This window comes from Dendrobates tinctorius, unplaced genomic scaffold (genome assembly GCF_039654945.1).
Source record: "Dendrobates tinctorius isolate UK_male_01 unplaced genomic scaffold, ASM3965494v1 ptg000093l, whole genome shotgun sequence".
Taxonomy (NCBI): Eukaryota; Metazoa; Chordata; class Amphibia; order Anura; family Dendrobatidae; genus Dendrobates; species Dendrobates tinctorius.
The window spans coordinates 22271245-22284194 of record NW_027361761.1 but is presented as its reverse complement, the minus strand read 5'-3'; the positions used below and the strand labels follow the sequence as shown (position 1 = coordinate 22284194).

At 42.9% G+C, this 12950-nt stretch overlaps 1 protein-coding gene across 4 annotated transcripts in view; it reads left to right on the top strand.

Moving 5' to 3' along the window:
* RCAN2 (regulator of calcineurin 2) overlaps window positions 1-9948 on the top strand; it is a 109691-nt gene extending 99743 nt beyond the window's left edge. For all 4 annotated transcript variants that reach the window (XM_073586547.1, XM_073586548.1, XM_073586549.1 and 1 more), the window contains one exon: window positions 6535-9948. In XM_073586547.1, coding sequence (XP_073442648.1) covers window positions 6535-6695 — 161 coding nt within the window. In that variant the 3' untranslated portion in view covers window positions 6696-9948. The remainder of the gene's footprint in view (window positions 1-6534) is intronic.
* The last annotated feature ends 3002 nt before the right edge of the window (window positions 9949-12950 follow it).

Below are 12950 nucleotides of genomic sequence, written 5' to 3'. Positions count from 1 at the left end.
TTTGCATCATACGCGATACTGGGAGTACGGTAACTGACTCTGTAGTTCTATCCCCAAAACTGGGGGATATAATGGCTAGCACAGTACACTGTATGGGGACCCTATGGAATCTGTTTAGGCCATATCTGCAAGTCCATATTTTAGCATTGTAGTTGGCCACTTGGACTAAACTACTTGACTTGGTGACTTGAGAAATGGATGAAAACAGTCGAGAAGCCCTAGCGTATGTTTTGTGAGACTTGGGTTTGTCGCTACATTATAGTCTATGCACTTATTTGCAAGAGCAGAACAAATTGGTAATACACTCTCATTTCACATAGAATAACAGGCCACCTCCTCTAGTTGGTTACGCCCCTGCTTGAAGTCTGTGCTCAGCCGCCTAATGCATCTCAGCTCCTGCTTGAAGTCTGTGCTCTCCGCCTAGTGCATCTCTGCACCTGCTTGAAGTCTGTGCTCTCCGCCTAGTGCATCTGTGCCCCTGCTTGAAGTCTGTGCTCAGCCGCCTAATGCATCTCAGCTCCTGCTTGAAGTCTGTGCTCTGTGCCTAGTGCATCTCTGCACCTGCTTGAAGTCTGTGCTCTCCGCCTAGTGCATCTGTGCCCCTGCTTGAAGTCTGTGCTCTCCGCCTAGTGCACAAACTATGGAAGACTGGAAGGTCAACACCTGTCAACATAGTGTTAAAGTCTTCCAAAAGACATTATATTTCAGGTCTCTTTCAACAGAAGACACCAACACTTGCCACTGTGTAGCCACAGGGTGCCATATGTTGTTGAGTTTTGGTCAGGAGATCCCCCGCCAGGCAAAGCTGTCTGGGACTGCAAAATATGGTTGTGTGAAACCGGCTTTATCTGTAAAGTTATAAAAAAGGTATCCCAACATATACAGGCTCAACTGAATCCAAAAAGATACTCTTTGGCCTCCATTTGGTTAATGGGGCCCTATACTTTTGTTGTATAGGCAAACGTGGTCCTCTCCTGCATCCTCTGCTTAATATCACTAGTCCCCTTCAGCATTCCTGGCTCTGTAATGCTGGACCCCTCCTGCATCCTCTGATCTGTAATGCTGGACCCCTCCTGCGTTCTCTGATCTGTAATGGTGGACCCCTCCTGCGTCCTCTGATCTGTAATGCTGGACCCCTCCTGCGTCCTCTGATCTGTAATGCTGGACCCCTCCTGCATCCTCTGATCTGTAATGCTGGACCCCTCCTGCGTCCTCTGATCTGTAATGCTGGACCCCTCCTGCATCCTCTGATCTGTAATGCTGGACCCCTCCTGCGTCCTCTGATCTGTAATGCTGGACCCCTCCTGCATCCTCTGATCTGTAATGCTGGACCCCTCCTGCGTCCTCTGATCTGTAATGCTGGACCCCTCCTGCGTCCTCTGATCTGTAATGCTGGACCCCTCCTGCGTCCTCTGATCTGTAATGCTGGACCCCTCCTGCGTCCTCTGATCTGTGATGCTGGACCCCTCCTGCGTCCTCTGATCTGTAATGCTGGACCCCTCCTGCGTCCTCTGATCTGTAATGCTGGACCCCTCCTGCGTCCTCTGATCTGTAATGCTGGACCCCTCCTGCATCCTCTGATCTGTAATGCTGGACCCCTCCTGCATCCTCTGATCTGTAATGCTGGACCCCTCCTGCATCCTCTGATCTGTAATGCTGGACCCCTCCTGCATCCTCTGATCTGTAATGCTGGACCCCTCCTGCATCCTCTGATCTGTAATGCTGGACCCCTCCTGCATCCTCTGATCTGTAATGCTGGACCTCTCCTGCCTCCTCTGATCTGTAATGCTGGACCTCTCCTGCCTCCTCTGATCTGCATAGTCATGATTCAAAGAGCAGGGATTTAGACAGAGAGCGTTTCTGATACTGGTTTAGTTTTCAATTTGCCAGTTGAGTACCCCTACTGATATCTGATTGGTGGAGGTCCCCCACCCAGAATCCCCATCGAGCAGATGGTATTAGCTCCAGCAGCAACCATATTGGAACACTGCAGCTACATACACTGTTTTGTGATTGCTCCTGGATATTACGGATACTTCTCTAGTAGATGTTTAGAACCCCAGGAGCAGCCTGTACATGGCGAAACAGAGCAATGGTGTTCTGGTTCCATGTTCACATCCATCCGCTGCCCGAGCTGATAATAGCTGATCATGGGGGTGCCGGATGTTGGGCTCACATCAGTCTGACATATCCTAAGTATTAGACATCATATCATTGTAGTGAAAATCTCTTTAAGGCTTTTTTAACCATTACTTATCTGGCTCCCATCTCCTGCTTTGCACATTAGTGCATATTTTTGTTGTGTGTACTTTCTTGGTGTTTTTTCTATTTTTCATTCCATCACCGCAGTTTCTCAACGCATAGTTTAGAGAGCGAAAGGCTGAATGCATTGTTCCCGACTTCTTTTGTGTGAATTCTCCTCACCATACAGTGTTCCCGACTACGCACTAAGCTTCTGAATCTCGTAACAATGGAGACACTCTGCTTTCAGTCCTACGTGCTTGAGTGACTTACTGTGTGATTCAATGCCGGCTTGTGGGACTCAAACCTCTCATTATTTCCATGATGTAGTACGGAGCAGCACGTATCATATGCTGGGTATATATTTCTGACATCCTGCCAACTGCATCATTAAAGGTTGGACCTGGACATGGTGCTATCAATATACTCTAATTGTTCTGCGTCTAACGACACAATTACTGGATGTTGAGGGTTTGGCACGCGAGGGTGCACTAGACCACAGCGGAAATGTCATCAATTGCTTTATATTGCAATCCCTAGTAAATAAATATTCATCGATCAGACATAACATGAAAAGCACCCCACTAATATCGTGTAGTCCCCATCGTGGCATCAGAACAGCTCTGACCCTTTGGGGTATGGACTACACAATAATTGTGAAGGGTCCTGTGGTAAATGGCACCAAGACGTTGGCAGCAGATCCCTTATCTCCTGGGCGTTCTTGGTGCAGCCTCAATGGAATGGACTTGTCTTTCCAGCGCATCCAACAGATATTCTTTGGTGTCCATTCCTCACCTTGATCTCTTGGCAAGTTTTTCCCTGACCATCCTCCTGCTGAAAGAGGCACTGCCATTAGATAATCCCTCTGTAGCGAAGGGGGAATCATGGTCTCTACAATGTTAGGTAGATGGTGAGTGTCACATCCACATGATCACAGAACCCAAGGTTTCCAGCAGAATACTGCCCCATCAGTCTGCCTCCACTGACTTCTCTTCTTCTCATTGTGCACCTTCGTGCTGTCTCGTCCCCAGGTAAGTAATGCACATGAGCCTGTCTGTCCATGTGATGGAAAATGTCATTCATCAGACTAGGAGACCATCTCCCATTGCGCCATGGTCTAGTTCTGAATCCCACATGCTCATTATGGGCTCTTTTGGCGGTGGACAGGGATTGGCCTGGGCAGCACTCAGACTGATCAGCTTCATTCACAGAGTTGTGATGTTCTGCATGTTCTGATAACTTTCTATCATAGGTGCAATGCTCTTCTTCAGCTGAAACCTTTCTTATATACAGTGGGGAAAAAAGTATTTATTCAGCCACCAATTGTGCAAATTCTCCCACTTAAAAAGATGAGAGAGGCCTGTAATTGACATCATAGGTAGACCACAACTATGAGAGACAAAAGGAGAAAACAATTCCAGAAAATCACCTTGTCTGATTTGGCAAGATTTATTTTGCAAATTATGATGGAAAATAAGTATTTGGTCATTAACAAAAGTTCATCTCAATATTTTGTTATATATCCTTTGTTGGCAATGACAGAGGTCATAGCTGTGATGCTCTGTGTGTCCTGACACATTTCTATCATAGCTGCGATGCTCTGTGTGTCCTGACACATTTCTATCATCGCTGCAATGCTCTGTGCGTCCTGACACATTTCTATCATAGCTGTGATGCTCTGTGTGTCCTGACACATTTCTATCATAGCTGCGATGCTCTGTGTGTCCTGACACATTTCTATCATAGCTGCGATGCTCTGTGTGTCCTGACACATTTCTATCATCGCTGTGATGCTCTGTGTGTCCTGACACATTTCTATCATAGCTGCAATGCTCTGTGCGTCCTGACACATTTCTATCATCGCTGTGATGCTCTGTGTGTCCTGACACGTTTCTATCATAGCTGTGATGCTCTGTGTGTCCTGACACATTTCTATCATAGCTGCGATGCTCTGTGTGTCCTGACACATTTCTCTCATAGCTGCGATGCTCTGTGTGTCCTGACACATTTCTATCATAGCTGTGATGCTCTGTGTGTCCTGACACATTTCTATCATAGCTGCGATGCTCTGTGTGTCCTGACACATTTCTCTCATAGCTGCGATGCTCTGTGTGTCCTGACACGTTTCTATCATAGCTGTGATGCTCTGTGTGTCCTGACACATTTCTATCATAGCTGCGATGCTCTGTGTGTCCTGACACATTTCTATCATAGCTGTGATGCTCTGTGTGTCCTGACACATTTCTATCATAGCTGTGATGCTCTGTGTGTCCTGACACATTTCTATCATAGCTGCGATGCTCTGTGTGTCCTGACACATTTCTATCATAGCTGTGATGCTCTGTGTGTCCTGACACATTTCTATCATCGCTGCGATGCTCTGTGTGTCCTGACACATTTCTATCATAGCTGCAATGCTCTGTGCATCCTGACACATTTCTATCATCGCTGTGATGCTCTGTGTGTCCTGATACATTTCTATCATAGCTGCGATGCTCTGTGTGTCCTGACACATTTCTATCATATTGGAGCATATAGAGAGATAACATAAACACTATACAAAGTTATCATAACCCCATGTATCCACTAGAGGGAGATAAACCATAAAAGAGGTCCAGTGCAACAGAGCATAACAACATATATAGGAAAAATGCACATAGAGAATCAAGATAAAGTAAAATAATATTTATTAAAAAAATCTTTTAAAACATTGTTACAATTAGAGTAAAATTGCAGAGTAAAAAAGAAAAGGGTGAATCAGGCAATAAAAAACACCAATAAAGTGGAACCACAGGTCTGAGGCATAAACATAAGTCCAAGATCCCTTAGTGAACTGTAGACCATTCACATATATATCAAGTTAGTCATTGAAGGAAACACAATAAGACCTTAAGCGAATCAGCTATTAAGAAGGGAGCTTGAGAGTGGAAAATAATAAGTTACCTCACACCTGCGGTGCCACAGCCTCTACGCGCGTTTTGGCTTTGTGCCTTCTTCCGGGGCACACCACACGAACCAGACAACCTGACGTGTGAAAGAGGCATAATAGTGTTTGTTGCTAGCGTTCGGGGCAAGGCAAGTATTTTACTGTGGATAGTGACGATGCTCATCTTGTGCTGACACCTTTCCATCATAACTGCAATGCCTGACATACTTGGGGCAAGGCAAGTATCTACCTGTGAACTGCTTGAGTCTCTCCCACTAGTATAATTTTGAACCCATTGAAGAAAATTTCAGAAAACACCTGTATCCTTGGGGCTTTACTTCTCTCTCCTCGGGTCCTGGTGTCTGTTGTCTGCAGCGCTGACATCACGTTGACACGACTGCAGCCAATAAATGAGCTGAGCGGCTTTTGCCGTCAACTCACTCGTGCCGCTGAGCTCACTTATTGGCTGCAGTCCTGTTAACGTGACATCAGCAAACAACAGATCAGTGGCAGAGACTCTGTGCTGGACCCGGGGAGAGGGCATTAAGAACAGTTAGTTTTTTTTTAAAAAAACAAACTGTGCCAGGGAAGAGGGGTTTTTGCCAAAGAGGAAAACCTGTTTATCCTTTATGCACATATATTGTATTTTAAGAAAATACCAATGTAGGAATATTTGCCTTTGTCTCTATTTGTTTGTGTTTTCCTGAAATATGACCTAAAATTAGAAAAATAAAATGTTATATACCTTACTGTTATATTTTTGTTTTTACTTTTTATTTATAACATTTTTATTTTTTTATGTGTAGTTTTGTCTTGCCCTATCCCTAAACCTAGACCAGGCACTAATCCTAACCTGAGCCCTAACCCTAGTTCGAGTTAGAAAAAAGTGTGCAAAACTATAAAAACAGCTCCTAATGTATGAAGACAGTGTTTCATCCTGTGCTCTGCTAATGATTCAACATGTTCTTCATTCATTTGCTGCCTATCCTTATATTAATAATAATAATAATAATAATAATAATACAATATTAACATATCTCAAATTAAAAATGTAGTATAGTTCTTCTGATTACGATTCTTACCAACTAATTAACTGTCATATGAGTGGTCGTAACCATGGAGATCTAAGCTACTGCAATGCCCTGCACATGGGGTAAGCGACATAGCTAAGCAGAAGAACTATACCACATTTATAATTGGGGATATTTGCAAATATTATTATTATAACACCTACTACATATTGGCATAGGATCTTGGAGATGGTAATGTCTCTTTCAAGGGTGATTGCAGTCACAACTGATTTTCAGTTGCAATATCTGTTCTAATGTCTTGTAAAGGCCAATACCTATTTTATTTTCTCCCTGCAGGTCAGAAGTACGAGCTCCATGCTGGAACAGAGTCCACCCCCAGCGTTGTAGTCCATGTATGTGACAGCGATCTGGAAGATGAGGAGGACACAAAAACGTCACTGAAACCTCGAATCATCCCAACACGGCGTCCCGGCCTGCCCCCCACCCAATCCATCTGACTCGCCCCCTCGCACAGTGTTACCACCAATCTTTCTAACACTGATTTCTATCTATTTTTTCCTCCTCCTATAGATAGTAGGATTTATTTTTCCTTTTTTTATATAAGGATGTTACTGCTACACAGTCATATTAGCATGTGTTCATATGAAAGCTGTAGTGAAGCCTTCATAAACTTGCTGCGTGCCAGTGACGACTTGAAACGCGTCTCATCATCTTCCGAGTCCTGCTGACACCAAGCGAGTTCTTAAAGGGCTGAGGACAGGGTTTCTCTGTTGACATACGATAATATATCAAAAGCAAAAAAAAAAAAAAGTGTTTCTTGTTTTGTTTAATGTTCGCACCTCATGTTACGGTTATATTGTGAGTCGTCAAAGCATTTCGTAAAGTTTTGTGTTTCATGTCCCTAAAACGGGACCTGTCATTCAGAAAATGTCATTTTAGTATCTCATAAACATGAATGATCCAACGGTGAGAAGCTAATGATCCGTAGGAGATGCAATGGTTAATGGGCTGGTTTTTTGAATTTTAGCTATTGTTACAAAATGGTTGCCATTTTAATGTGGGTAGACAAAAAAAATGAATTGTGTGCAGGGCCCTTTTCTGCAAAACATTATACAGGAATTTAATGAACAGTGCAGATCCTCTGGGGCGGGACATGACACATCAATACGTCATGACACATGATACGTCAAAGAACCAGGATGAATCTCTGTCTTGCTCCGCCCCTGAGGTTCTACACTGCCACTTTTAGTATGCAGTGTTCTCTTAAAAAATTCTTATAGCATTACTGAATCAAATGACTGTTATACCCCAAGTAATTTTGTGTTTTTATAAGACAAGCAAGTGTATGTTATTTTTGTTGGTTTCATGATGCAAATCTTATCCCCTTAAAGATGTGGCCAATTTGTATTTTTTGTGTTTTCATTTTTCCCCTCCTCTTCCAAGCACCTTGGGATTTTTTTTAACTTTCCTATCAACCTAGCTGTTTGAGGTCTTGTTTTTTGCCGGACAAGTTAACTTTACCGTATAAGGTAATAGAAAATTGAGGGGAAAAAAAATCACAAATCAGAAGAAATGGGGAAATAAACCTGTAATTGTACCATTTTTTTTTTTGCTTTTATTTTTACAGTGTTAATGTGTAGTAAAGACATGTTTATCCAAATCGGTACAATTACGATGATACAAAACTTGTGTAGTGTTTTTTTGTTTTGTGTTTTTTTTAGGCTTTAAAAAAGTTAACTTGGTAAAATAAAATTTTTTATTTGCGTGGCCGTTTTTCGAGACCCATAACTGTTATTTTTCCATGCATGGAAATGTATGAGGGCTTATTTTTTATGGGCCCAGTTGTAATTTTTTTCTTTTTTTAAATCATTTTGATTAGTTATTGCATTTTTGGGGGGATACGATCACCAAAAAATGGCAGTTTTGGCATATTATTGTTTTTTTTTCTTTAGCACATTTGCTACTTGGGTTAAACAATTTAACATTTCTTATAGATTGGATATTGGACTGTTACGCACATCGTTGGACCGAATATGCATTTTTTTTATTATTATTTATTTTACAAAGTGATTTGAATTTTTAATGTAAAAAAATATTATTTTATTTAATTTTTTTTTTAGTGCCTTTACTGGTATCATCACCAGTTCTATATATTCCAGTACAAAATTATTGTAGTAGTATATAGGCATAATCACGATCTTCGTTGATATCCACCATACCAGACACCAACATGGCAGCCACGGGAGGCCTTCAGCAGGCTTCCAGCTGTCATGTCAACCCAGAAACAAAACATAAGCAGAATTAAAATGACAGGGAGAATACATCTTGAAAATAATTAAGGATTTTAAGCACAAATTCAGGCGATTTTACATTAACACTGTCTTTGTTGCCCATAGCTACCAATCACAGCTCAGCTTTCATTTTAATAGGGCTGTATAAGAAATGAAAGCTGAGCTCTGATTGATTGCTATGGGCAACAAATACAGATTTACTTTCAGTTTTTTTATACTTGCCTCATTATAAAGCTACAAAGGGTTTCATTATATTATTAAAATAATTGTTCAGGATTAGAAAAAAATGGTGTGATTCTTTCTTTTTTTTTCTGTTTTGGAAAATTACATTAAACTTTATTAACATTGATGCCTTTAAGATTTGCATCCAGAGACCAACAGACGCCGTATAACAAATCCTGTCATTTCCATAATTCCACGATTTTTCCTTCTAAGTGTTTTAATTTCATTGTTAAGATGTGTATTAGTAAGTTAGAAGTTGTCTCAGCAGCCAATTTGGTAATTGTGTTTTATTTTTTTGCGTATTTTTTTTTTTTTCTGTTGAGTTGCATCAGCCATTTTGTTAAAGAGACAACAGGAAGTGCAGCCAGATTGGCTGTCACTTAGCTTTTCAGATTCTTATCCCTAAACCGTCACTTTGTTAGCATGTCAATAAAGTTTGACCTATTGAGAAGATAATTGTACTGCAATTTCTTATACATAGTTTACAAAATGGCCGACACATGAAAAATAAAAAAAATGCTAATATCTCTGTAAATAAAGCAGACGTATTGGCCAAACTTTTGCTGCTGCTTTAACATCTGATTTACTCATATAAATACTAATTTACTCAATGCATGGAAATCCCCTTTAAGTTTGCCTAATATGGTTTCTGATGGGAAAATGAGTCCTTTATGTTTTGTTCAAAACTAATACATAATATAAGATAATATCAGATATATTAGTATTATGATTTTCTGAGTAAAGAAACTAACAAGTAGTAGTACTTCAAGTAGAAAAACTCCACTAACATGGCCATATCATAGCGAAATATGCGGGTAGGTGATTGATCGGCCATAGTTGCATTTAGCGTGTATCAGGATATGAGGTCACGTTTGGGTAGATTGTGTAATACTTAGTCCGGATCACTATCATCTTGTGTCCATCTTCCTTATGCATGTTGCAGAGTTTACGCACGGCAGTCTTTTTTTTTTTTTTGTGTGTGTGTGTAATAATTAGAAAAAAAAAAATTAAAATAAAAACGTGTTGGGTCCTTTGTTCCGACAGTACAGGTCTTTGTTAATAACGCACTGACACATTTCACCATAGCCTAAAATGAACTGCGATTGTTACTAGAGCCAGTTACAATGTGTTCGAGCAGATGCATTTTTGTACATTTGTATAATCGCCTGAGTATGGTGTTTTGTATAAATTAGTTACAATTTGAGTAGAAAAAAAAATAAACTGTGATTATTTATGCCTCCCGCCTCCCATTTTTTCTGGTGTGGAATTTAATGGACATCACCATATTGGAAACACAGGTAGCGTTTGTGCGCTTTACTGCAGCTGCAATGGATGATTAAGAAATAGAGAATTATTACAGCCTTCAGAAAGTGGCAGAGCAAAGCCCCTGGTAGCTGCATATGGAGCCTTAAATGAGTGTTCTTGTTTTGGGAAACCTGTCTCCTAGTTGAGTTTGTTTAAAAAAAAAAAAAAATTCTGTACTCACCCTCACCAAGTCCAGTGCTGAGTCTACATCATCATCATTCAGGAACTGCTGACACATTTCAGCCACATGAAGCCTAGCATTGTCATGCTTCAGAAGAAACCCAGGGCCCACTGCACCTGCGTATAGTCTCACAATAGGTCTGAGGATCACAGACAGGGTACCTCTGGCTTATGTGGTGCGCCCCTGAGCGTTCAGTCGCCACAGAGGTACTGCACCTCCTCCTGAGGTGTGGTGCCCCACCATTCAGGTAAGGTGGAGACACCTGACCACACTCCAACACCTGCATCCCACACAACATAGTAGTGTAGCAAAGCACCCTTTGGTGGCTCCCTGCTTGGAACACGAAGAGTGCTGGGAGGTGGGTGGAGCTTAGTCTGCACAAGAGAGCTGGAGATTTTTAGGACTAGGTCAGCCTGACTCAGTGAGTCTGTGAGAGAAGATCCCCTGAGTGGGATGGATTGAAGGAAGTGCTGCTGCAGACCTCAGTGACCTGGGTCTGCTGGCACAGGAAAGAGATATTCAGAAAGCCTAATTCTCCATAAGAAAGATTGATTTGTACGGAACATAAGGAGAAGAAGAGAACTAAGGATTAGGGTCAGAGCAGGGCCCTTCCTCAAGTTCTAAGCGCATGGCCGGGGTCCGGTCCCCGAGGTTGTATGGATACTAATGGTCCTGCAACAGACACTGGAGGAATAGAAGTTGTCACCACTTTATTCCCACACAAGACTTGGGGGCACAACAGCAACGTGAGTGAGCCGGGACTAGGTAGTAAGGAGTCCCCGAAACAGGCTACAGCTGTCTGCCGTACAAGTAGAGTTCTAAGAACATTTGAAAGGAGGAACTCCAGTGTAATTCAGTACTGTGAGTACCTTAAATAGGCGCTAGAAGGGAGACGTTCAGAAAAGGCACATATGGTGGCGGAGTGTTGGAACGGAGTTCTTCATCTTGCCTGGAGGTTGACTGAGCTCCTGACCTGGAGGACACAGCATGGATGCAGGCACCTGTATGCACAACAGACTATGCGTAAAGCTTTGGAACTACATGCCCTGGTGTCCTCCGCTTATTCCTGCGCCAACCCACTCAGCACTGCTACATCTCTGTGCTTAACACTGCACCATTACGCTCTCCTCACTAGCTCTTCATCTACACTGCCCTGGGACTACAGCCCTGCCTGTGGAGGGCTACAACATCATTGCTGCACCACACCATCTGTCCTAGGGGAACTGTCTGCAGCGTCGGCTTAACAACTTCATTGCCGAACACAGGTGGCGTCACGAATCATCCATTATAAACTTTAATCATCATCCACATGCACACTATTCCCCTTTTACAATGGACGCCCAGGGCCACGGACCGGGTCACAGCCACTGTGACATCTCCCATTGAAACCAACGGGCCCGGCTCCGGGTACCCCGCCGCCCTGGGTGAGGGCGATCCACTAGCACATGGAGAGCTCCAAAGAAATGCCTCCCAACACCATTACTGACTCACTGCCAAACCGGTCATCCTGGAGTATGTTACAGGCAGCAGAACGTTCTCCATGTTGTCTCCAGACTCTGTCACATGTGCTCAGTGTGAACCTGCTCTCATCCGTGAAGAGCACAAGGTGACAATGTTGAATCTTCCAATCTTGGTATTCTCTGTCAATTGCCAATTGGCCTGCACAGTGTTGGGCTGTAAGCACAACACCCACTTGTGGACATCATACCATCCTCATGGAGTCTGTTTCCAACAATTTGAGCAGACTCATGTATGTTAGCGGCCTGCTGGAGGTCATTTTCCAGAACTCTAACACTTCTCCTGTTTCTCCTTGCACAAAGCAGGAGGTAGCGGTCCTGCTGGGTTGTTGCCCTCCTACGGCCCCCTCCACGTCTCATGGTGCACTGGCCTGTCTTCTATCTGCTCCATACTCTGGACACTGTCCTGACAGACACAGCTATCCTTCTTGCCACAGCTTGCATTGATGTGCCATCCTGAATCTGCTGCACTACTTTAGCTACTTCTGTGGGTTGTAGACACCGCCTCATGCTACTGTACAGTATAATAATAATAATAAATTTTATTTTTATAGCGCCGACATATTCCGCAGCACTTTACATTTCAGAGGGGATTTGTACAGACAATAGACATTACAGCATAACAATAATCACATAGATTATAACAGATACCAAGAGGAATGAGGGCCCTGCTCACAAGCTTACAGTCTATGAGGAAAGAAGGTGGGTGGTAACAGTTGCCCTGATTGTATGGACCAGTCATAATGTTAGGTGTGTGACAGTACGGACACAGAGGGCTAATGGATGCATAAAGCATATGGGAGAATGATGCGGGGAACCAGGTTATGGTAAAACTTTTGGCTGTGCCACACAGGGATAGATTAGGTTAATGTGTTAACGAGGCGTTAATGTGTAATGAGGCGGTATGCCAGTCTGAATAAATGCGTTTTCAGGACATGCTTAAGATTGTGGGGATTGGGGACTAATCGTATTGACCTGGGAAGTGCATTCCAAAGAATTGGCGCGGCACGTGTAAAGTCTTGGAGACGGGAGTGGGAGGTTCTGACTATTGAGGATGCTAACCTCAGGTCATCAGCAGAACGAAGGGCGCGGGTAGGGTGGTATACTGAAACAAGGGAGGAGATGTAGGGTGGTGCTGAGCCATGGAGGGCTTTGTGAGTGAGGGTAATAAGTTTATACTGAATTCTGGAGTGGATGGGTAGCCAGTGTAATGACTGGCACAAGGTAGAGGCATCG